The sequence below is a fragment of the Amblyraja radiata genome, chromosome 7 (assembly GCF_010909765.2).
Source record: "Amblyraja radiata isolate CabotCenter1 chromosome 7, sAmbRad1.1.pri, whole genome shotgun sequence".
NCBI classification, from domain to species: Eukaryota; Metazoa; Chordata; class Chondrichthyes; order Rajiformes; family Rajidae; genus Amblyraja; species Amblyraja radiata.
The window spans coordinates 61,171,566-61,197,094 of record NC_045962.1 but is presented as its reverse complement, the minus strand read 5'-3'; the positions used below and the strand labels follow the sequence as shown (position 1 = coordinate 61,197,094).

The 25,529-nt window shown below is 41.5% G+C and overlaps 1 protein-coding gene across 3 annotated transcripts in view; it reads left to right on the top strand.

Moving 5' to 3' along the window:
* The window catches only part of zranb3 (zinc finger RANBP2-type containing 3), a 107,649-nt gene that overhangs the window by 61,151 nt on the left and 20,969 nt on the right, over positions 1-25,529 (top strand). For all 3 annotated transcript variants that reach the window (XM_033024660.1, XM_033024661.1, XM_033024662.1), the window contains 5 exons: positions 5,876-5,995; positions 7,739-7,918; positions 16,863-17,015; positions 23,330-23,849; positions 24,750-25,028. In XM_033024660.1, the coding sequence (XP_032880551.1) occupies positions 5,876-5,995; positions 7,739-7,918; positions 16,863-17,015; positions 23,330-23,849; positions 24,750-25,028 (1,252 nt within the window). The remainder of the gene's footprint in view (positions 1-5,875; positions 5,996-7,738; positions 7,919-16,862; positions 17,016-23,329; positions 23,850-24,749; positions 25,029-25,529) is intronic.

Below are 25,529 nucleotides of genomic sequence, written 5' to 3'. Positions count from 1 at the left end.
AGAACATGATGCCAAGTTGAACAGATCTCATATGCCTGTACATTATCCATATCCCACTATCCCTAAATATCACTATTGCATCTTACTCCACCACCACCGCTGGCAATGTGTTTCAGGCCCCCACCACCTTCTGCATAAAAAAGAAACTTGCCCCGCACATCTCCATTAAACATTCCCCCTCTCACCTTATAGCTATGCCCTCTCATATTGGACATTTCCACCCTGGGAAAAAGGTTCTATCTATATCTCTCATTATTTTATATGCTTCTATCAAGTCTCCCCTCAACCTCTGATGTTCCTGAGACAATAAACCACTTCCTGTAGGTAAAACCATCTAATCCAGGCAGTATTCTGGTAAACCTATGCATCTGCATCTCAAGCACTAAATAATTTACTTACTTCATATGTAATCATTGTATATGGTACTTGACACATTTTATGTATAAGACTACATCCACAAGAGGTGGATTTGCTTATTTGACAAAGAATGGATTAGGAAACCAGATGAAAGCCTTTAAGAGAAGTCGGTACACTTAGTGTTCCCAAAGTGGAAACAATACATATAACCTCAAGTATTTTCTTATCTGCCTAGAACCACACTACGTATGTCAATGGGAGTAAGGTGCTGTGAAATATTGACTGACTTTGAGGCAAGAAATGTCAGAATTGTTCTTAGAAAGGAAAATAAGTTACCTGATCTCTCAAACAAAATATACCACGCTTCTTATCTCATATGGCTGTATGACGAGTGTCAGGGCATCCATTGAGGTGTACTTTTGCAGGATGTACTTATTTATTTCCAAAGTGAAGTGTTGTCAAAATCCTCCCATAGTTTCTCTTTCCGTTGCAATTTTCTTCCTTGCCTGATAACCCAAGTTGTGTGATCAGCTAAACATTCTCCTGCCTGTTTGTAACAAAGCTTTTGCTCACTGGAAGCTTGCAAATGGAGGAAAGTAGTTCTCTTAACATCTTCAATCTATCTGTTTGAAGCAGTTCAAAATAGATGAATAAATCACATTCTCTATTGGGTCATTTTCTTCTAATAGCATGAAAGGAAATGCTACAGGAGAGTGGTGGAGGTTGAGGCAGGAAATGGGGCTTTAGTAGTTTAAATGGGGCTTTACTAGTTTCTATTGGTTGTTTTGCCTGAGAAACCCCCATTGAATGTATTAATTATTTTACTAAATTTAGTGTGTTGATTTGCATTTCCAATATTGAATTTGAATTTATGCTGCAAAAATTAGTGTCTTCAATTTTATTTAAACTGTTATCTATTTAGAATCTGTCACAATAAATCAGTTTGTAAATGTGTTAGAGTGGGAGAAAGTTTAAAGGAGATGTACAGGGCTTTTTTCCCCCCACACAGTGTGGTAGTTGCCTGCAACGTGCTTCCAGGGGTGATGGTGGAAGCAGAGTGTGAAAGATACATCTTCTAGATGCGCTGGGATGCATCTTCAGTCATGTGACCTGGGGTCATCGGGTGTTTCGGGTCTCACAACATCTGACACCCTCGCCCAGGCGATCCAGCCGGGGTTGATCAGGCCCCGACTTGCGTCCCAGCAGCAACCGCCCATGGATCAGCCCTCTTAATCCAAAGCCACCTAGTGGCTTTCTCTGCAGCTTCGCTTGCGGATTGAATGGCCCTCTTCTTTGCCAGCCCCGTAATGCCCAACTGGTTGAGGACTTTGCAGAGTGAGCATCCTACAAAGCCTCTACAGCCCACCTCGATGGGCTCATAGTATGTCTTCCAGCCGTTGTGCTGGCACATCTCCACCAGTTCCTGGTACTTTGCACGTTTCCTCTCATTCCACCTCGGCTGACTTGGCCACCATGTTCATGGCAAGAGCAAAAATAATAACAGAAATGGTGCATCCCGTTGTTATTCCAGATAGTATGGTGGATTGAAGACACACTCAAATAGACAATGAATATGCAGAGTATGGAGGGTTCCGGAGCACGTGCGGGCAGACGAGATTAGAGTAATTTGGCATTATCTTGGCATGGCATTGTGGTCTAAAGGGTCTATCCCTGTGCTGTACTGTTCTATGTTCTAAAGCAGTAATTTATTGACGTGTGAATTCAACAGAATTGCTCAATCTCTTGAATTTTATTTATTTAGCGAATGCAAAGTCCTTTAGCCAAGCAGTTGCCTCTTGATCTGCTGTATGAAGGGTGACAAGTCCTCCTTTGAGTCTTTGTTGAGGGCATGCTTCAATGATGTGTTGCATTGTTTGCTGCTCTCCACAAGCACACCGTGGGGTTGGGCTGCTGCCCCATTTGTGAAGGCTGGCCAAGCAGGGGCCATGTCCAGTCCTGAATAGCAAAGAAGATCAAAGCCATTGATGGTGTAACGGCCCGCTTCCTCTGTGCCCAACGTGAGTCTCTTGGAGACAGGTGACGTCAATGAAGTGTTGGTGGGCGAGGACTTCGATGAGGCGTCGCTTGGCTGCAGAGAGGCCTTCAACATTCAGTTGTAGTATTTGGAGAGCAGGTGCAACTGCTAGGTGCTCTTGAGGCTGGTCGTTGTTGCTGCTTTCGGCTTTGGGATAATGACTAGGATTCTTTGACTTGGCTCTCAGGCGTCGTCTTGTAGAATTTAGTCTGCTGGAAGGATCATTGGCTTCCCCAGGTGAGCCTGGGTACTGACAGGGGGCGCGACGAGAACGCTGATCCATTGCCCTCCATCTCTTGAATAATTTATAGCTATAACTTGGTCTGTATAAATGTGTGTCTGTATATATATACATATATGAAGAAGAATCCAGACTCGAAAGATCGCCTGTCCTTTTTCCTCGACAAATGCTACTGAGCTGCTGAGTTCCTCCAGCAGTTTGTTTTTTTCCATCAAGATTCCTGCATCTGCAATGTATAGTGTATCTGATAAAGGGATTAATTTAGGAACTGCTGACCAGTGAGTGAAATGTCAATACTGGGATAAGGCACTAAATTTGGTACAAAATTAACTGGAAAAGTAATCCATGGAAGTCAGACGTGTTAAATACAAAGGATGATTGACTAATTTGAATTCTTTGAAGTAAAGGAGCAGATTGATGTGATGTAGTGGATTTTATGTATATGTACTTTGTAAAGCCATTGTACAAAATGCTTGAATGATAAAATGAATGCTCATAGAGAGTAGCAACATGGAAATATAATGTAGTCAGTTTTTTTTTTAGATTGCAAGGAGATTTACAGTAGTCCCTGGGAATCAGAATTGAGGTCACCACTTGATGTATATTAATGACATTGACCAGGATATTTGGGGCAGAATTGCAAACTTTGCAGTAGATATGAAACTTGCAATTACGATGAATAATGAAGACGTTAATAAGAAAACGATTAAATGGAAACATAGTGATGGGTTTTGACAGGTAAACTGAGGAGAGACATCATGGCTCGAAGGGCTGAATGGCCTACTCTTTAATGATTTCTCGAAGAATTAATTATAAAGTTCTCCTAAACCACCTTGATCACCTATTATGCCCAAACGGGAATATAGTGTGTAGTTCTGGGCACCATGTTTTAGGAGGAATATCAAGATGTAGGAAACGCTTCAGAAGTAATTTACTGGAATAGAACATAAAATGAAGGACTTCAATTAGTTGGACGTATAATGAAATTATGATTATTCTCTGTACAGAGGAAAAAGGCTGCCAAGTAAGATTCAACGGAAGATGTTTGAAATCATGAATGGTTTAATAGAGTAAATAAAAATAAACTGTTGGAAATAAAAAAAGAATAGATGCTGGAAATCTCCAATAAAGACACAGTCCTGTGATCATTCAGCAGGTCAATCAGTGTTTGTGGAGACGGACACAGAGAATGGAATGGTCCCCTTCGCTGCATCATTCTATAAGTCATCGATACCCTGAACTAACTGAGGCCACCTCTCCAGTCATGACTTTGCATGTCAGGGGATATGGGGAGAAGGCAGGAGAATTTTGGATAGATCAGCCATGATTGAATGGCGGAGGAGACTTGATGGGCCGAATGACTTAATTCTGCTCCAATCAGTTATGACATGTCAAAAAAGAGCTCTACAGCCTAGTTTTACCTTGCAGCAGTTGGTGCTGTGGTTCAAGACATTAGTAATACGTATTAAAGTACTTTTTATATGTGGTTAAAGTTTCTCCCTGAACTCCTATCACCTAGTTCTCTCTGGGTTGAACATTTTCTTTGTCTTCCTCTAATTCTCCTAATTTTGATCAATCAATGGCTTTGATTTCTGACCCCTCTAATATCTTGATTGTTTCTCTCATATATTCTGTTTGAAAAAAAATCTCTTTGGGAGATGATGAAAGAAATGTGGGCATACATGTGGGTAGGGGTACACAAAAAAGATGGTGGGGGATGGGGTACGGGGAGTAGTACTTGAAATTTAAGAATTTGTTCAGCTCAAACCTTGGTGGCAGTGTGAACTGTGAGGAGGATGCTATGAGAATGCAGGGTGACTTGGACAGGTTGGGGGAGTGGGCAGATGCATGGCAGATGAAGTTTAATGTGGATAAATGTGAGGTTACCCACTTTGGTATCAAAAACAGGAAGGCAGATTACTATCTAAATGGCATCAAGTTGGGAAAAGGGAAGTACAACGGGATCTGGGGGTTCTTGTTCATCAGTCTATGAAAGTAAGCATGCAGGTACAGCAGGCAGTAAAGAAAGCGAATGGCATGTTGGCCTTTATAACATGAGGAGTTGAGTATAGGACCAAAGAGGTCCTTCTGCAGTTGTACAGAGCCCTAGTGAGACCACACCTGGAGTATTGTGTGCAGTTTTGGTCCCCTAATTTGAGGAAGGACATTCTTGCTATTGAGGGAGTGCAGCGTAGGTTTACAAGATTAATTCCTGGGATGGCGGGACTGTCATCTGTATTACTAGACCGATCTTGACCGCTTTTGGCGCGATGTGGTGTGATTTCCGAGAGAACGCCGCCACCTATGGCCGTCATTTTTGGCCACCTCGCTCGCTTAGAGCCCCCCTCCGCCTTCCAGGACCGGAGGATTTTTCCCATCGATGAAAAATCAGAGAGATATTAATGTTTTTTAAAAATTCCCCATTCTCTCTGCTGCCCCCGCTGGCGGCAAGGGGGAGGGACTATAAAACCTGGAAGTGTAGTCCCTCACTCATTCTCTGCCAGACCCAGGAAGCGAGAGGGTCACGGCTCTCTGAGCTGCGAATAACACTGAACGCACGTCTACTCCACGGTGAGTCCCCTCAATGCGGCCGTAAGGTGGCTGCTGCCCAATTGTTTGCCTCGCCTTTTTAACAAGTTTGTGTTCACAAAATGAATTTTGGTTGTCGGGTGGCTGCTGCCCAATTGTTTGCCTCGCCTTTTTAACAAGTTTGTGTTCACAAAATGAATTTTGGTTGTCGGGTGGCTGCTGCCCAATTGTTTGCCTCGCCTTTTTAACAAGTTTGTGTTCACAAAATGAATTTTGGTTGTCGGGTGGCTGCTGCCCAATTGTTTGCCTTGGCTTGGCTTTTAAAATCGTTGCAACAGTTGGCTGCCAGTGACCATGTGGATTTTCTCCGGGTGTTTCAGTTTCCTCACACACACCAAAAACGTACAGGTTTGTAGATTAATTGGCTCTGTAAATTGTCGCTAGTGTGCAGGATAGTGCTAAAGGACCGGGTAATCGGTGGTCAGCGCAGACTCAGTGTGCCGAATGTCCTGTTAGCATGCTGTATCTCTAATGTCTAAAGAGCTTATGTGTTCACAAAATAGTTGCCTCGTCTATGTCACCGATGTAAAGGAGACCATATCAACAGCACTGCAGGAGGTGTGCGATTTGCATTTGTGGTTGAAGTCGTTCCGAATCATGTGGTAGTATTTGTTCTGTAATTGAAATGACATGGCATGTATATTTTTATTTAGGTACGATACATAAGAATTGATGGCAGTGTTCCATCATCAGAGAGGATCCATTTTGTCCATCAGTTTCAGAATGATCCAAAGGTGCAAGTTGCAATCCTCAGCATCAAAGCTGCCGGACAGGTACATATGAGCTAAATAAATTACCATGATCATGTGATTTTTATTTTAAATATGTCAACTTAATTAAACAATAAAATATAAATGCCGTTTGATGTTATTTAGAATGCTAGTGTTAGTTCTTGTTAAGTTTTCTGGTCATTTCTATGTTTCCTTTCTGTACAGGACTGAAATATGTAAACGGTTAATCATTCAACCATTTATCTTCCTGGCACAATTGTATTTCTCATTAGTGTTTATAAATCATTTTAAGCCTCGTTTTTGTTGGTTTACTTTTTTTTCCAATCATTTTTCATTTGTATCAATGTTTTGTTACTTCATAGAAATATAGAAACATAGAAAATAGGTGCAGGAGGAGGCCATTCGGCCTTTCGAGCCAGCACCGCCATTCATTGTGATCATGGCTGATCGTCCCCTAACAATAACCCATATCCCTGACCACTAGCCCCTAGAGCTCTATCTAACTCTCTCTTAAATCCATCCAGTGATTTGGCCTCCACTGCCCTCTATGGCAGGGAATTCCATAAATTCACAACTCTCTGGGTGAAAAAGTTTTTTCTCACCTCAGTCTTAAATAACCTCCTCTTTATTCTAAAACTGTGGCCCCTGGTTCTGGACTCGCCCAACATTGGGAACATTTTTCCTGCATCTAGCTTGTCCAGTCCTTTTATCATTTTATATGTTTCTATAAGATCCCCCCTCATTCCTCTAAACTCCAGTGAATAGTCTTTTCAATCTTTCCTCATATGACAGTCCCGCCATCCCAGGGATAAATCTTGTGAACCTACGCTGCACTGCCTCAATCACAAGGATGTCCTTCCTCAAATTAGGAGACCAAAACTGCACACAATACTCCAGATCCACAATACTTCATTTCTACTCATTGATTTATGAATTAATAGCTCAACTACTTCACCTAAAGCCCCTGAATTTTGTAATTGAATTACCTGCATGGCAGTAACAAAGTTGATGGAATAATGAATGCCCTTTTGCTTGTATAATTAGTTTAATAAAAATATATCTCAGTGATGATGCGTGTTTCCTGTCCCTGCTAATCCCTATTTTACTGGGGATGTTTGTAAAATTGAGATCTGATGGTCAAACTCTATTAAAATGAGGAAAGATTATGAATGAGTTAGATTGCGGAAATGCAATCATCGATGATGCTTTTGAAAGATGTTAATAATATTGAAAGTCATTGGTGAAACTGTTTCAGCCTTAAGTTTTACATGTGAAGTGTTTCGAGTAATTTATCAATGACAACTCAAGCCTTATTTTTGGCCATCAGAACTATAATCATTGAATCTATTTCTTGCCTCTTTGAACTCTGGCATTCTCAATAGGCTTGCTCACAATATTGCTCTGTGCCATTTCCACTAACAGTTGCACAAAGAACCAGATATTACTTTGAATCTTTTCTTCATTACTTTTCTGTAAGGATTGTGTGGCACTGAGCTAAGTGAAACATTGGAGAGTGATAAAACATCCTGCAAATTATTTTGTGCATCCCTCTGCTTTAATACATTATCTCGAGTCTGATGTGCCGTTTTAGGACGTTACTTGGCTTTAGAATATATAAGCAACTAACCTTCCCCTTTATCTACTGTAATTCTGTTTTACAATCTTATGGTTCTGTTTCATTGCTCATTCAGGATCTTTACTGGTTAACCAATGTAATATTCAAGTGAAATTATTGGACCAAAATATGTATAATTATCTAATTATTTATTTTCCTATCCTGTGTAGGGTTTAACATTTACAGCTGCTACACATGTTGTCTTTGCCGAGCTTTACTGGGATCCAGGTCACTTACTGCAGGCAGAAGACCGAGCTCACCGTATAGGACAGAATAGTTCAGTTCACATTCATTATCTCATTGCCAAAGGGACACTGGACTCGCTCATGTGGAGCATGCTGAATCGTAAGGTATGTTTTCATTGAAAAATACTTGAGTGTTCACACAGTAGAAATATGCTGGACATGTCCACTCAGCCTATCGTGATTAGATTGGATATCACGAGGTACAGTGATAAGCTTTTTTGTAGTGTGCTATACAGTCAAATAAAATATTATACATGATTACAGTAAAGGCATCAACAATGTACAGATACAGGATAAAGGGTATAACATTTAGTGCAAGATAAAGTCCAATTAAAGATAGTTCAAAAGTCTCCAATGTGGTAGATGAAGATGGCCAAGATGGCACTCTAGCTGGTGACAGGACATAGAAACATAGAAACATAGAAATTAGGTGCAGGAGTAGGCCATTCGGCCCTTCGAGCCTGCACCGCCATTCAATATGATCATGGCTGATCATCCAACTCAGTATCCCGTACCTGCCTTCTCTCCATACCCTCTGATCCCCTTAGCCACAAGGGCCACATCTAACTCCCTCTTAAATATAGCCAATGAACTGGCCTCGACTACCCTCTGTGGCAGGGAGTTCCAGAGATTCACCAGTCTCTGTGTGAAAAAAGTTCTTCTCATCTCGGTTTTAAAGGATTTCCCCCTTATCCTTAAGCTGTGACCCCTTGTCCTGGACTTCCCCAACATCGGGAACCATCTTCCTGCATCTAGCCTGTCCAACCCCTTAAGAATTTTGTAAGTTTCTATAAGATCCCCTCTCAATCTCCTAAATTCTAGAGAGTATAAACCAAGTCTATCCAGTCTTTCTTCATAAGACAGTCCTGACATCCCAGGAATCAGTCTGGTGAACCTTCTCTGCACTCCCTCTATGGCAATAATGTCCTTCCTCAGATTTGGAGATTTGGCAGATTAGGACGGTTCAGTTGCCTGATAACAGCTGGGAAGAATCTGTCCCTGAATCTGCAGGTATATGCTTTCAACTGTACCTCTTTCGTGATGGAAGAGGGAGTGGCTGGAGTGAGACTGGTCCTTCATTAGGCTGGTGGCCTTGCCGAGGCAACGTGAAGTGTAGATGGAGTCCATGGAAGGGAGGTTGGTTTGCGTGATAGTCTGAGCTATTTCCACAACTCTGCTATTTCTTGCCATCCTGGATGGAGCTGTTCCTAACCATGCTGTGATGCATCCCAATAAAATGTCTTATACGACACATGAGGGTTGTTGGGAACATGCTGAACTTCCCAAGCCTTCTAAGGAAGTAGAGGCATGATATGCTTTGTAGGCCACTACCTCGATGTGGCTGGTTCAGGCCAATTTGGTGATAATTATCCCTAAGTACTTGAAGCTTTCAACCATCTCTACATAGGTGTCTGGGGTTAATGTTTACTGGGGTTGTGTACTGCTTTTTCTCTTCCCCCCAGATTCCTTGCCATTTGTCATCTCTGCCCTTGGTGCAAAATGTTTCTTTTATTTACTCTGTTAAAACCCAGTTGTAACTTTAAACCCCTCTATTACACTAATACTTGGATTAGAGCTGAAGATGCATTCCCATGAACAAGGGTCATAATGAATTTAGAGCCAAATAGACGTATTATATTTAGAGAGGTGCTTTAAGGCTCTGCACTAGATTTCTTCTCATTACCGTGTTCTGCTCTGCAAGAAACCTGTCACAATGTGCTTGTGCCCCAGGGTATAGAGAGGATGCCTGCAGGGGCAGTTGTTGGGTGGGTGTACCGAGACGTGGAGCTCTTGGCTGCACCCTGGCTGATATGGTGGGTGTGGGAACAAACAGCACCCCCTCAGTGTCTGCGCAGATTCACGGTCTATTGAAAAGCTGCTGTATTCGCCTCTTTTTATTTCTGCAGAGCCCTCTCCAACTTGGAGATTTCTCCATGGTAACAAGCTTGCTGGCCTGCAATTGCTGTCAAACGTTGCCATAGAGAAATCTCTAGATTGGGAGGGCTGTTCAGCCAAACAAAGAGCGGGAGAGACAGCAACTTCCAACACATCCAACATATTTCTGGCACAACAGTGTGCAGTGCAAACAGATATCAGTTGAAGTAGAGGGGTCTGTGTTACTATGAGTGTTTTCAGTGGAAGACCAGGTGCCATCAAATGAACAATCTGACAGCAATACTATGTTGGGTTTCATTATAATTCTCTCTATAATTCCCTTTGTGGAAAATCATTTCTTTCAATTCACAAATCTGTATTCTCTCTATTCTGCTAACATTCTGGTTAATCTCATTTTCAGTTTTTCGAGATCTGCCATTTTTTGAAAAGTGGCATACCTGAAATTGCTTAAGCTGTGGCTTAATAAGTGATTGACAAATGCAATATTAAAACATCCTTGATTTTATACAATATCCCTCTATTTATAAAGCCGGGAGTCCTCTATTCTTAAATCTTTTTTAATTTGACAATCCACACTAAAACGTTTATTCACAGATGATTATTCTTATGCACCCAATCAAATGTTAAAATTTGTGACTTTTTTTATGGAATGAGACTCACAGTAGATCTTAAGGGAAAGTGAAGGTCATATTTGGAGAGCAGCAACAGTGCAAATGGTCACATGAGTGAATGAAAAAAAATTAAAAACTGCAGTTGCTAGGAATCTAAAACAAAATCAAAAATGGCTTATAATGTTCAGCAGGTCAGGCAACATTTGTGCAAAGGGAAGTAGTCAATGTCTCAGATGTGGGATTTTTCTTCAGAACATTCTCTGAGGGTGCTGTGAAGCCAATTAACCAACAAACTTGCATGTCTTTGGAATGTGGGAGGAAACCGGAGTACCAGGAGAAAACCCTCGTAGTCACAGGGAGAATGCACAAATTCCATAAAGATGGCACACGTAGTCAGGAGTTTAATCTACGTAGTTCAATCCATAGATTGAAACCTAGTCTCTGGCATTGAACCCTAGTCCCTAAGGTCAGTTTATTTGCCAATATTTGGGTAAAAAGTTAAATGAAGACACATGCTGGCTGTGATTTTTTTAAAGAAAAATTGAAGATATTTTTTGTTAATTCTTAAACTGTTCAAACATAGTTCCTCCCAGATACTTGGCTTGGAAATCCCTGTAACTGCTCAGCTGTATTCATTTTGGGGTCTAAATGATGCCACACGGAGAGCATGGCTGAGTACCTGGCCAAAGGTCACTGTGTCAATCGCCTACAAAGCGCAGGAAATGATACCATCAGCGCATGTGTGGTATGGTCATGTGACTTCCTGCATGCCAACGGTTGCCGGGTGAGCGAGCTGAACTCAGGATCTTGCTAGGCATGTTGTTGGACAGCAACAACCAAATGGGTGACCTGGTCTGTTAAATCTGTTGTTTGCGAATACCTTCATCCTATTTACAGAGCAAGTATAAAGTGGCTCATTGTCTCCCTTCTCTCATATATTATACATCACACAACACAAATAGATGAAGGGGAACCAGTGGATGTAGTGTATCTAGACTTTCAGAAAGCCTTTGATAAGGTCCCACACGGGAGACTGGTGACCAAAATTAGAGCACATGGTATGGGGGTAGGGTGTTGACATGGATAGAAAATTGGTTGGCAGACAGGAAGCAAAGAGTAGGAGTGAATGGGTCCATTTTAGAATGGCAGGCAGTGGCGAGTGGAGTGCCGCAAGACTCGGTGTTGGGGCCGCAACTGTTTACCATATATATTAATGATTTGGAAGAGGGAATTAGCAACACCAACACTAGCAAGTTTGCGGATGACACAATGCTGGGTGGCAGTGTGAACTGTGAAGAGGATGTTAGGAGGAATGCAGGGTGACCTGGACAGGTTGAGTGAATGGGCAGATGCGTGGCAGATGCAGTATAATATAGATAAATATGAGGTTATCCACTTTGGTGGCAAAAACAAGGGGACAGATTATTATCTCAATGGGGTTAGGTTAGGTAAGGGGGAGGTACAGCGAGACCTGGGTGTCCTTGTACACCGGTCACTGAAAGTTGGCATGCAGGTACAGCAGGCAGTGAAGAAAGCTAATGGAATGTTGGCCTTCATAACAAGAGGATTTCAGTATAGGAGTAGAGAGGTTCTTCTGCAGTTGTATAGGGCTCTGGTGAGACCACATCTGGAGTATTGTGTACAGTTTTGGTCTCCTAATTTGAGGAAGGACATCCTTGTGATTGAGGCAGTGCAGCGTAGGTTCTAGAGATTGATCCCTGGGATGGCGGGACTGTCATATGAGGAAAGATTGAAAAGACTAGGCTTGTATTTACTGGAGTTTAGAAGGTTAGAAGGGTATCTTATAAAAACATATAAAATTATAAAAGGACTGGACAGGCTAGATGCAGGAAAAATGTTCCCAATGTTGGGCGAGTCCAGAACCAGGGACTACAGTCTTGGAATAAAGGGGAGGCCATTTAGGACTGAGGTGAGAAAAAACGTTTTCACCCAGAGAGTTGTGAATTTGTGGAATTCCCTGCCACAGAGGGCAGTGGATGCCAAATCACTGGATGGATTTAAGAGAGAGTTAGATAGAGCTCTAGGGGCTGGTGGAATCAAGGGATATGGGGAGAAGGCAGGCACAGGTTATTGATTGGGGACGATCAGCCATGATCACAATGAATGGCGGTGCTGCCTCCTCCTGCACCTATTATCTATGTAACACACATTTTTAACTGCCAAGTCTGCTTTCCTGCCTGCCTCCTTGAAGTCTTTCCTCCAAACAAATTTTGATTCTTACAAATTCAAAATCTTCTCTTGCATTGGGAGGATAAAATTGGAAAAGTATTTCCCACAAGGATATGGAACTCTTCTATAATTCTTTCACTCGTTCTTCTGAACCCGTTCGACTGTGAATATGTTGCTGATTTTGATGACCGTGGGCTTAGGTGCTGCCTCTGTGTGGCGGTGACAATTGATATATATTTCATTAATATATACATATATGTTTAATATTTGATTAATTAAAGATGGCGGCGCACATACAGTGTAGCGGCTCAGCACTCCCCAAGTCGGGGTTCCTTGTTAGTTATTTTATTATTAGTTTATTTATTTTTAAACGCCATGAACGCATACGGGAATGTATCGCACAGCCGATATAAACTACTAGAAATCGCTGCGACGCTCGGTGTCGGCGATTTAAACTACGCTAAATTCGACCACAACATACCTGTAGAGCTTGTTAAACCATCGGGGTCTCCATGGATTACTCTCCCTCCCAGAAGGCGACGAAGGCGACTCAGAGAGAGGAAACTGAAGCAAGGCCGCCAGGCTGGGATACACAGTAAGCTGGAAAAAAACCCGAACAAACCTCCACTGCCAAGCCTTTTCATCGCAAACTTACCAACAAGGTGGACGAACTGGAACTTATCACATCGAAAGAGAAAAACTTACAGGACTGCTGCTTTACGATCATCACGGAAACGTGGCTCAACCCATTGATCCCAGATGAGGCTATCAGACTAGCGGGCCGCGCTGCTCATCGCCACGATAGGAACAGGGGCTCCGATAAGAGCGGGGGCGGGGGGGATTTGTGCATACACAAATAAAAGCTGGTGCACAGATGTTAAGGCCATTGATGACCACTGCTCTCCGGACCTGGAATATTTATCCATAAAATGTCGCCCCTTCTATATGCCACAGGAATTCACGGTTGTCATAATCACGGCTGTATATATACCGCCAGATGCCAATACCACTACTGTTTTGGGCTATCTGCTTACTGCCATTAGCAGACAACAGAACGCCCATCCTGACGGGGTCTTTATAATAGCTGGGGATTTCAACCAAGCGAAACTAAAGACTGTCCTCCATAAATTCTATCAACATGTGCAATGCCCCACAAGAGGTAAAAACATACTGGACCATGTTTATAGAAACATCAAACATGGGTACAAAGCACCGCCTCTCCCCCATCTGGGCCAATCTGACCACATCTCCCTATTAACTCCAGCATCTCGACCACTCATCGGTACGGTCAAACCAGCTGCTAGGGCAAATACAGGACTGCTTTAACCGAACAGACTGGGACTTGTTTGAGGACGAGAACATTGACACCTACACCTCCACTGTACTTTTTTACATAAAAAGCTGTGTAGACAATGTCACTAACACTAAAGGCATCCGTATCCCTCCCAACAACAAACCATGGATGACCAAAGGCATCCGACTCCTTTTAAAAGCCTGCAATATGGCTTTTTGGTCCGGCAACACAGAGCTGTATGGTGCGGCAAGGTCCGACCTGAAGAGGGGCATCAGGAACGCCAAAGCAGCCTATAGACGAAGGATCGAGAGTCACTTCAACAACTTGGAAACCCGTCACGTATGGCAAGGTGTACGGCACATCATGAACTACAAAAACAATACCAACTCATCCGATAGCAACAGTGCCTCTCTGGCAGAATAGCTCAACTACTTCTTTGGCCGCCATGAGAGGAGAGAGCCGGTCATGCCCACTACTCCAGCTCCAACACCCAACAGCCAGACACTCATCATACGTGTAGCAGCCATTTAGCATAACTCAGTGTGTTATAACTATAACCGGTCACCTCTAAATTTTATCTGCCTGTAATTATGTGGGAGGGATTTATACGTAGTCGGAGGCGTGTTTGCGGCTGGGATTCATGCGGAGACGCCCTAGTAATTAGTTTAGTTTGAAGAAGCATGGGGGAGAGGCCACAGCTTTCGATCATGCACGAGTTTGACTACGAGTAAGGTCAAAATGTACTTAAACAAGAAGAAGTTTGGATGAATATCTTACTGTTTTTACTACAACAATAAAGACACTATTAATTAAGAGACTGTGTTTAGAGGATTTATCTTTCGACGGCATTGAATGTCTCGTGGAGAGCTTGTGAATGCGTATCGATTATCTCCTAAACCACTGTCTTCAATCATAGTGACTAGAGGAAAGATTCCTTGAATGATATGAAAATCTGTCACTACAATACAGACTGTTGATGTCATACACACACTCCGGAGTGGTAACATACGGAAGGCAGCCGGTCCGAGCGGATCCCAGGACGGGTTCTCAGAGACTGCGCTGTTGAGTTAACCGACGTATTTACAAATAATTTCTATAAATCCCTGGCACAATGCATGGTTCCCACATGCCTAAAAACATCGGAAATAGTCCCCCTTCCAGAGCAGACAGCCATAACCTGCCTCAACGACTACAGGCCGGTTGCACTAACACCAATAATTATGAAGTGCCTGGAGAGATCGGTCGTTAAACACATCAAGGCCGCTCTCCCATCAAATATGGATCCACACTAATATGCGTACAAAGCAAACATATGAACTGACGACGCCATTGCCACTGCCCTCCATACTGTACTGCTCCACCTAGAACAACGGGGAGCATACGCATGACTGCTATTTGTGTATTTCTGCATTCAACACAATCGCACCAGTAGACTGGTCTCCAAGCTGTCTGACCTAGGCTTCGAACACAACATCTGCCTATGGATTAAGGACTTCCTTAGGGACCGGCCGCAGTCAGTCAGGATGGGACTCCCCCACTCTGACAAGAGCTCCACAAGGCTGTGTGCTGAGTCCTCTCCTCTACTCCCTCTATACCTACGACTGCATACCGACCCACAGCACGAACACCATCATAAAATTTGCAGACAACACAACAGTGGCGGGGCTGATCATTGAGGGCGACTAGTCAGCTTAGGTCAGTTTAGAGGGAGGAGGTACACAGGTTAATAGGCTGATGCTCAGAGAACAACTTAGCACTCAATACAAAAAAAACAAAAGAGCTCATCATTGACTTCAGGAAGAAGCAGGGTGACCATCCCCCACTGCACATAAATGGAGAAAGAGTGGACAGAGTCTCCAGTTTCAGGTTCCGGGGCACCCACATCTCGGCAGATCTCAGGTGGTCAACTAACACGCACTCCCTGGTAAAGAAGGCACAACAACAGCTTTACTTCCTAAGATCACTCAGGAAAGTCAACTTGCCACAACAGCTGCTAGTGTCATCCTACCATTGCTCCATAGAGAGTGTCCTGACACATGGCATCCTGGTGTGGTATGGCAACAGTTCTGCGGCTGACAAGAAGGCTCTGCAGAGAGTCATCAATACAGCCCAGAAGATCACCAACACACACCGGCCTGCCCTGGAAGAGATCTATAGCTCTTGTTGCCTGCGGAAGGCATCACGCATACTAAAGGACTTATCTCATCCCGCGCATCACTTGTTTGCCCTTCTGCCCTCAGGAAAGCGTTACAGGTCCATCAAGATTAACAAACAGTTTCTACCCCAAGGCCATCACTACTCTGAACTCTGCACTGAACACACAGCCCCCCCATAGCCAATATTTGGTACTGCCACAACACTGTACTGTGAAATATTGCACATTATGACGACGTTTTCTTGCCGTTTTTATTATTCGTTATTATTTATCTGATACGCTGGAGCTCCGCTCGGGCAGTGCACCTGAAATATCGTTGTATGTATTTACAATGACAATAATGTATATTACTATTATTATTATTATATGTGTGTGTGTGTGTGTACTTGTGGGTATGTGTGTATACGCACTGCATTTTTTTCTCTCGTTTATCATATTATTTACAGTGTACTATGTTTACATATTCTGTTATGCTGCAGCAAGTAAGAATTTCATTGTTCTATCCGGAACACATGACAATAAAACATTCTTGACTCTTGACAATCCTAAAACATGTTGGTGAATTTGTTGGCCACTGTAAACTGCTGTTCAATCTAGACTGAGGGCAGGAAGAGTGAAAAGGAAGGGGATGTTTAAAGCACATGTGAGAGGAGGGTAAGTTGCATGAGTACAGGGAAATAAGGAGACTGAATGGGACTCATGGGTTCCCCTGGGCTTTGGGATGGACTCAAAGGGCTGAATGCTACCTTCTTGGACTTAAATAGAGCAATAAACTAACTACTGGAGATCTGAAGTTTAAATAAAAATTGTTTATTAAAAGAAGAAATTAATAGGATTAGTATAAATACATTTGTTCAATAATTAGTATATGGAAATAAACTATTTTAATTTCCACACTTACAGACTAAGGTTACCAGTAACACCTTGAATGGATTGAAGCAACGTTTGGTGGTCGAAGAAGGAGATAAAGAAAAATGGGATTTTTTAAATACCGCTTTGGCCTGGGTGCCAAATGAAAATTTACCTGAATCTCATGATGAAGTGGTCTTCACCCATGTAAGAATATGATCTCCTATGAAATTTAAGTACTAATATTCATAAGCAATTACTAACTGCAATGTTGTCTGAGTACATTGTGGTAAAGCAGTATAATAAGTAAAATCTGATATGTCAACTGTTTGTACACTATCACTTTCATGTATCGCATCATCTTTATTGCTTCTATTTTTCTATTACAGTCTAGAAAGAAAAAAAACTTTTTCAAAAGGAATAATATGTTAATTAAAGCACCAATTCAAGTTACAGGTTTTACTGAAGCTAAAAACCTACGGTGGCCACTCTTGGATTATGACATTATTAGAACAATATGATTTGTGTTCGCATTCACGGCCATAAATCTAAAATGCTTGCTGTAATTTACAAAGTATTTCCTCAAGCTGTCTTTCTTTGGCTCTTTCGTTTCCACAGAGATTTGCCCGCATATACAGTGCCCTCCATAATGTTTGGGACAAAGACCCGTCATTTATTTATTTGCCTCTGTACTCCACAATTTGAGATTTGTAATAGAAAAAAGAGTGTTTTATTGGCATGTCCCAGATAGAACAATGAAATTCTTACCTGCTGCAGCACAACAGAATATATAAACATGGCGCACTGTAAACAATATAAACTAGAGAGAGAAAAAAAGATCAGTGTGCATGCAGTGCCCTCCATAATGTTTAGGCCAAAGACCCATCATTTATTTATTTGCCTCTGTACTACACAATTTGAGATTTGTAATAGTAAAAAAATCACATGTGGTTAAAGTGCACATTGTCAGATTTTAATAAAGACCATTTTTATACATTTTGGCTTCACCATATAGAAATTACAGCAGTGTTTATACATAGTCCCCCCATTTCAGGGCACCATAATGTTTGGGACCCTGAATGTCATGTAAATGAAAGTAGTCATGTTTAGTATTTTGTTGCATATCCTTTTCATGCAATTACTGCTTGAAGTCTGCGACTCATGGACATCACCAGTTGCTTTTTGTCTTCTCTGGTGATGCTCTGCCAGGCCTGTATTGCAGCCATCGTTAGCTTATGCTTGTTTGGAGGGCTAGTCCCCTTCAGTTTTCTCTTCAGCATATAAAAGGCATGCTCAATTGGGTTCAGATTGGGTGATTGACTTGGCCACTCAGGAATTGACTATTTTTTAGCTTTGAAAAATTCCTTTGTTGCTTTAACAGTATGTTTGGGATCATTGTCTTGCTGTAGAATGAACCGGCGGCCAATGAGTTTTGAGGCATTTGTTTGAACTTGAGCAGATAGGGATGTGTCTATACACTTCAGAATTCATTATGCTATTACCGTCAGCAGTTGGATCATCAATGTAGATAAGTGAGCCAGTACCTTCAGCAGCCATACATGACCTGAACATGACACCTCCACCACTGTATTTCACAGATAAGGTGGTATGCTTTGGATCTTGAGCAGTTCCTTCTCTCCTCCATACTTTGCCCTTGCCATCACTCTGATATGTTAATCATCGTCTCATCTGTCCACAAGACCTTCTTCCAGAACTGTGGTTGCTCTTTTAAGTACTTCTTGGCAAACTGTAACCTGGCCATCCTATTTTTGCGTCTAACCAGTGGTTTGCATCTTGCAGTGTAGCCTCCGTATTTCTGTTCATGAAGTCTTCTGCGGACAGAGTTCATTGACAAATCCACACCTGACTCCTGAAGAGTGTTTCTGATCTGTCGGACAGGTGTTTGGGGATTTTTCTTTATTATAGAGAGAATTCTTCTGTCATCAGCTGTGGAGGTCTTCCTTGGCCTGCCAGTCCCTTTGTGATTAGTAACCTCACCAGTGCTCTCTTTCTTCTTAGTGATGTTCCAAACAGTTGATTTTGGTAAGCCTAAGGTTTGGCTGATGTCTCTAAGTTTTATTCTTGTTTCTCCGTCTCATAATGGCTTCTTTGACTTTCATTGGCACAACTTTGGTCCTCATGTTGAGAAACACCAATAAAAGTTTCCAAAGACTGGAGGAAAGACTAGGCGCTGAGAGCTCTCTTATACCTGCATTAAGGAGGCAATTAAACACACCTGAACAATTACAAACACCTGTGAAGCCATGTGTCCCAAACATTATGATGCCCTGAAATGGGGGGACTATGTATATACACAGCTGTAATTTATACATGGTGAAACCAAAATATTTAAATATGGCTTTTAATAAAATCTGACAATTTTAACCACGTGATTTTTTTTCTATTACAAATCTCAAATTGTGGAGTACAGAGACAAATAAATAAATGATGGGTCTTTGTCCCAAACATTATGGAGGGCACTGTCGTGTTTTAAAATTCCATCGCAATAATCCATGAAATCCGATTGCAGTTGACAATTTTGTTCAGTTATCAACGTAAATTGTATTCAATGTATTTGGATATCCTTATGACAAAAAAATTATTTTGAAATTTAAGATGTTCCTTTATTATTATAATAATAATTATTATTATTATTATTATTATTATTATTATTATTATTATTATTATTATCCTTTATTATTTTTTAAGGGAACGATGGGTGGGGTTCATAATTTCAGATCAAAGTGATATAGCCAAAAAATGAAATGATAAATTTAACTGTACTTTTAGTCTGGCACACAGGAACGTGACACATGACCGTGCAGAAGCATTAGAAATTCAATTTCCAACCAGATGTGTAATGGGACATGCATGCATTTGGTAATTATTGACTGCTTGAGTCTGGGTAATTGGTGCACTGTCGCTTGACATATCCCCAACTTTTAGCGTTAAAATTAGCCCCGAGCTCAGTGAGAAATGCCGCTGGGCATATCTGCAGCAGCTGCAGGTATACTTATTGACACGGTGCTAAACCGGCGAAGCTGCAGCACGACCTACAGGCACAATAGCTGACAAAATGATATGCATTAGACAGAGCTAAGTGGTCTTCCAGCCAACAAATCAGATGAAGACTTGGAATTCTTCCAAATGGTGGGGACACATGGATCAGTTAAAGGGAGAAGGAGGCTCCAAGAACACTTATTGTAAAGGATAACAGGGCCCAGAGGCCAGTACGAAAGACAAGGCTGCAACATGCGGAACCATCTTCAGTCAGAAAGATGCCATGTGTGTAGAGAATCCAAGATCCTCCCCCCCCCCCCCCCCCCCCCCCCCCCCCCTTGTGCGGGATTCTACACAGGGTGTTCTGGATTCCCCCCACGTTCAAAAGACATGCACGGTGGTAGGTTAACTGGCTACTGTAATTTGTTGCATGTGTATAGGTTAGAGGTAAAATCTGGGGGGATTTGATAGGAATGTGGTGAGAATAAAATGGGATTGGTGTAAATAGATGTTTGCTGGACTAGGACTTGTAGGTTCACAGACTTTCTTTCTCTGCTATACAATTCTCTGACTATAATGTGGCTACTGACCTCATTGCAGCCAGTTGCAGACTGGATAACCTGTGGCATGTGACACCTAATACCTCAATCTCTTCATTATCCACATGGTACGTTGGGGATAGGATGGAACACTGTCCACTTACTTTGAAGGTGCAACTCCAACAGCACTCAAGACAAAACAGCCCACTTCATCGAACCACCCCCTCCCTCCACACCCAAATCCACCACTTTCAATGGTCACTCTGGGTACACTCAGGCTGCAGCGTGTACCATCAGCAAAACCCACTGCATTTACTTACCTGGTTAGTTCAAAAGCAACTTCTAAACCTGCAACCTCTACCACTAAGAAAGGCAAGGGTACAATCTTATGGGAGCAACACCATTGCAGGTTCCCCTCCATTTGCATAACATGCTGACTTGGAAATTTATCACCATTCCTTCATTGTCATACAGCCTAATCCCTGGAATTCCCTAATCCACAACATTGAGGGTGGACTTAACCCAGTAGGGCTGCTGAATTTCAAGAAGGTTGTTCACCATCACCACCTTCTTGATGGCATTTAAGGATGTACAATAAATGCTGGCCTTCCCAACAATGCCAAACTTACCAAGAATGAATATGTAAGAGTAAATCTCATGTCTTACATTCAATTATTCAACAATGATACACAATCTCTAAACAATTTTTGTGGCAACCATTAGCGTTGTTTCAAGATTGTTGTTCTTTAGGGGTTATTACTCATTGCTGTTCCCATTCATCATTTACTACTTCTAGTCTGGACAATGGCTAAGACTAGTGGGTGAAGAGAGCAAAGTATGCACCAGCCACCCTAAATAGTAATTTGAAGGCACAATTGCCACCATTGCCTCCATTATGAGGTACATTTAGCTGAGTGCCGAATCAAGTTCACAAAGCCAAATCAAGTTTACAAGAATTGCTACAGGAATGCTCAATGTCTTCATCTGTGCTCCCGCTCAGAGCACCACCAATAAATAAAACAAAATATACCATCAGCAAAGTTTTCCCCAAAGCACTCAAAGTCAAAAGTTACCTCTCAGCTAAGCAGACCTGCAATTAATCTTTATGGCAACATATGCCTACTAAATATTACATTTGATTATTACATCTGCGGATTACATTTGAGCAAATGTATAAAGCAGATAATTGAACCCTGTGGATTCACAAACTGAAAGCCCCTTTCAAAAATGTATTTTACTGTTCTAATGTTTTCGAGTAATTTTGGCTCACAGCAAACATAGAAACATAGAAAATAGGTGCAGGAGGAGGCATTCAGCCCTTCGAGCCTGCAGCGCCATTCATCGTGATCTTGGCTGATCATCCCCTATCAATAACCCGTGCCTGCCTTCTCCCCATATCCCTTGACTCCACTTGTCCCTAGAGCTCTATCTAACTCTCTCTTAAGTCCATCCAGTGACTTGGCCTCCACTGCCCTCTGTGGCAGGGAATTCCATAAATTCACAACTCTCTGGGTGAAAAAGTTTTTGCTCACCTCAGTCTTAAATGACCTCCCCTTTATTCTAAGACTGTGGCCCCTGGTTCTGGACTCGCCCAACATTGAGAACATTATTCCTGCATCTAGCTTGTCCAGTCCTTTCATAATTTTATATGTTTACATATAATTGTACATTCTTTCCCCATGAAAGATATGCAAAACCTGTTACCACATTGGACCCTTGGGCATCCATTTCATACCTGAGAAATGATGATGCAACCATCCAGGTTCAAAGCCTTTATCTTTTATTTTATATACATATTTGAGGTTTTTTTTAGATTATAACTGCGTTTTAGAATAAAACTAGCACTTTCTTAAGAAAAAGAGTCTCTTGCGGTGCATTCTGTTTCAAAGCTATTTAAAGTTTTTCTGCGGGAGTTGAAGATGTTTACGTATTGTAATGACGTAAGTTCTGTGATTTATTTATCCGTCTTCCCAAATACGGCAACCTGAATAACATCTGATGACCTCATTGCAAGCTTGAGTCAATTATAAATAAAAAATAGCAGAGATCTTGCTATTCTGGACTATAAGGTTCTTAACTGTATTAATAGCTGTGTAAATTGGAAGCTGTTAATTTACGTTGTGACAACATCACCTTTTGTTGATTATTTTGATTTTGTACATATGAAAAGTGATCTTGCTATTATTTTATTGGCAATCCTTATTGTGCTCAACGTGTCATGAACACGAGGTTTATCAATGCCTTGTGAAATGTGGAAAATAAGGATACTGATGTTTACAATAGATGATAAAGTTCAGGTTTTTCAGAATGTAGACACCTCCTATTGTAGTTTATGTAACTTAGTAAGGCCATCAGGCTACATCCTTACAGGATGCTCTCATAAACAGCAAATGTATAATGGCCTGATAATATTTTCAAAATATTTATCAAACAAATATTGGTCTGAAATTGGGATAACTCCACTGCTCTGTGAAAAAGAACTCTTGAATCTACTTAGCCCATTTGAAAGAGCAGTTGTTTTTTTGCTTTGCCATCTCACTCAAGAAACAGCAGCAGTTTCAGTGCAGCATCCCCTCAGTATGGCACCGGTCATAGACTAGATCTGAGAGCCCAAGATGCTTGTGTATATACTTGCATTCCCAACTATGTCTCATAAATAAGGGAGCTAACAATAGCATTCCTTTAGCTTCATGGATGGCTAGTTTTCTTGGTAGGTTGATCTAAAGTCTTCATTTGAAAGTAATCATAAAATGCCCAAAGCTCTAAAAGGTGGATTTTCAGTTTGTTAACTTTTTGCAAAGAGGAACACAGCTAGTCCCACTCCCCCACACTTTACACATTGCTTTGCACTTCTTTCAAGTAATGATCAAATTCCCTTTTTGAAAGTCACAGTTGAATCTGCCTCCACACCTTTGCATTTCAGTTACACTCGCTGCATAAAAATATGTTTTTCCTTATGTTGCCTTTGGTTCTTTTATTTAGTTTGAGAAAGAAAAACAACATGATATCCGCTCATTCTTTTCATCAAAACCTGGCTCTGCAGAGAAACGCAAAAGAACATCTCAAGATGGGCACCCCTGCCAGCTTCCTGATGTAATTGAGCCAGGAGAATTTCCAAATTCCCCAGAATTATTTCAGCAGCCGCAAAGAGAACTGGACAAAATAAATGCAAGAGAAGCTGGAGAAAATGTGAATGAAAAGAAGTGTAAGACAAGTAGCAGCAAGCTCTTCCTGACAGCTGACATGGAGCCACAGACAAAACGATTTAAATCTTTATGTAAAGAATCCCAAATCTGCGCAAGTACAAAAAAGAGACAACCCAAAGTTGGGTCACTACCAGGGACATTAAGTGTTCAAAGAACTCAACAGTTATCGGATGGAACATCAGTTACCGCAAGAAAATTGCATCAAATTAAGAAAACATGGAACTGTACCACTTGCACCTATGTTAATAGTGCATTTTTGTCTTACTGTGAAATGTGCGAAACTCTCACAGAATTTGGTAAGACTATTTTGTAAATGTCCTATTGGGTGTACTTATCTCCATATGTTATTAGAACAACATAAAACTTGGGCTTTTATTGACTAGCAGGAGGTAAAGAATATGCAGATTTCATGTTGTAGTGAGGCTATTTTTTATGCTATAATTCCACTGATGACTAAATAAGCAGATCCTGGAAAGATCTGTATCTAATGATTTAGGACCATCCATTATCTTGCCACCAATGTAGCATCTTCTGTGGAACTGTTGAAACTTGTCACGCCCAACCTACACTCTGTGGTCCCCATTTGCTTCTGTCATCAGCTACAGTTTCCCATGCCATATTCTATCTTGAAGGCAACAATGTCCCTCGTTCAAATATCTTTAAAAGAGCTTTGAATATCTAAGTCAAATTTTGGCTCAGGCCACGTCTGCATCTGGTATATTCTTGGATGCCCCATCTCTTATACTGAGCACATGCCTGAGCCAGTGAAGAAGGCGTACTTCCTTGATGAATGCTGGGATGCTTGGCATCCAGTTCTGAGAGGGTTGTCACGTTAGAATTTGTTTTTCCTTCCATGAGATGCCAAGACATACACCACAGACATCAAAGATGGAAGAATAAAAACAAACACTCGTGCTGAGGTGCTAATCCATTGCATATTAATTCTTCGCTTCTGGGTGTGTGGCTGTGAAACATAGACCACCTACAGCTGTGTAGAAAAAGACTGAGTTTTATTCAAAAAATAGTTGGCTTTTTTAATGATGTGGGAAAAAATTAAGATCCTTTAAAAATTAATTTTACGGTGAAGTGATCAATATGTTATTAGAGGTTCTTACTGACTTTTGCATTTATCAAGAAATGGTAAATACTCGAGTTGTCCAGAGCAATCTTTCACGCAGGGGTTTTTGCTAACACAGGCAATCAAAAAGAACAACATGTATCCTGTCAGACAAATCCAAGTGAAAATGAATGTCAAGCTGGGACTCAACCCCAGACAGAATGTACAGTCCATTCTGACCTAGAAAATGCTGAAAAACGAGAATCAAATAAACCTGCTGAGCAGATAAATCGTGCAGTGAAGTACTGCAGTACAGTAACATCTGAAGAAACCCTTGCATCTATCAACATTGACAGAAGCAGCGAAGCATTTACCATAAGTGAACCGAGTTCCAATAATGAGTATCGTCATTTACCAGGTAATTAGTTTATTTTGCACCTACAGCTAATTAAAGGAAATTATACAAATAATTTATTTTTTTATTTCCAGAATAGACTATATTCAGTGGGGGACCAGGAGCTGGGATAGGTGGATGATGAGTACGATACGATAGAACTTTATTTATCCCACAGTGGAAATTGGACTGCCAACTGTCATAAAACACAAGATACATGAAACATGAAATTAAAGTGACGAGTGGAAGGGATTGGGGATGTGCAAAGATTATGGACTGGGAGGGGGAGTCAGTCTACCCCATGACAGAAGGGGGAAGAATTGTACAGTTTGATAGCCACAGGGAAAAAGGATATCCCGTGTCTACTGAGACGTGGCTGCAGGAGGATCGGGCCTGGGAACTTAATATTCAGGGTTATATCTATAAATAATATTAAAACTGTGTGTGTGTGTGTGTGTGTTTCTGACTGACTTGTGGGTGCCAGCCTTTGATTCGTTGCTATGCCAACACCAGAAGCAGAAACAC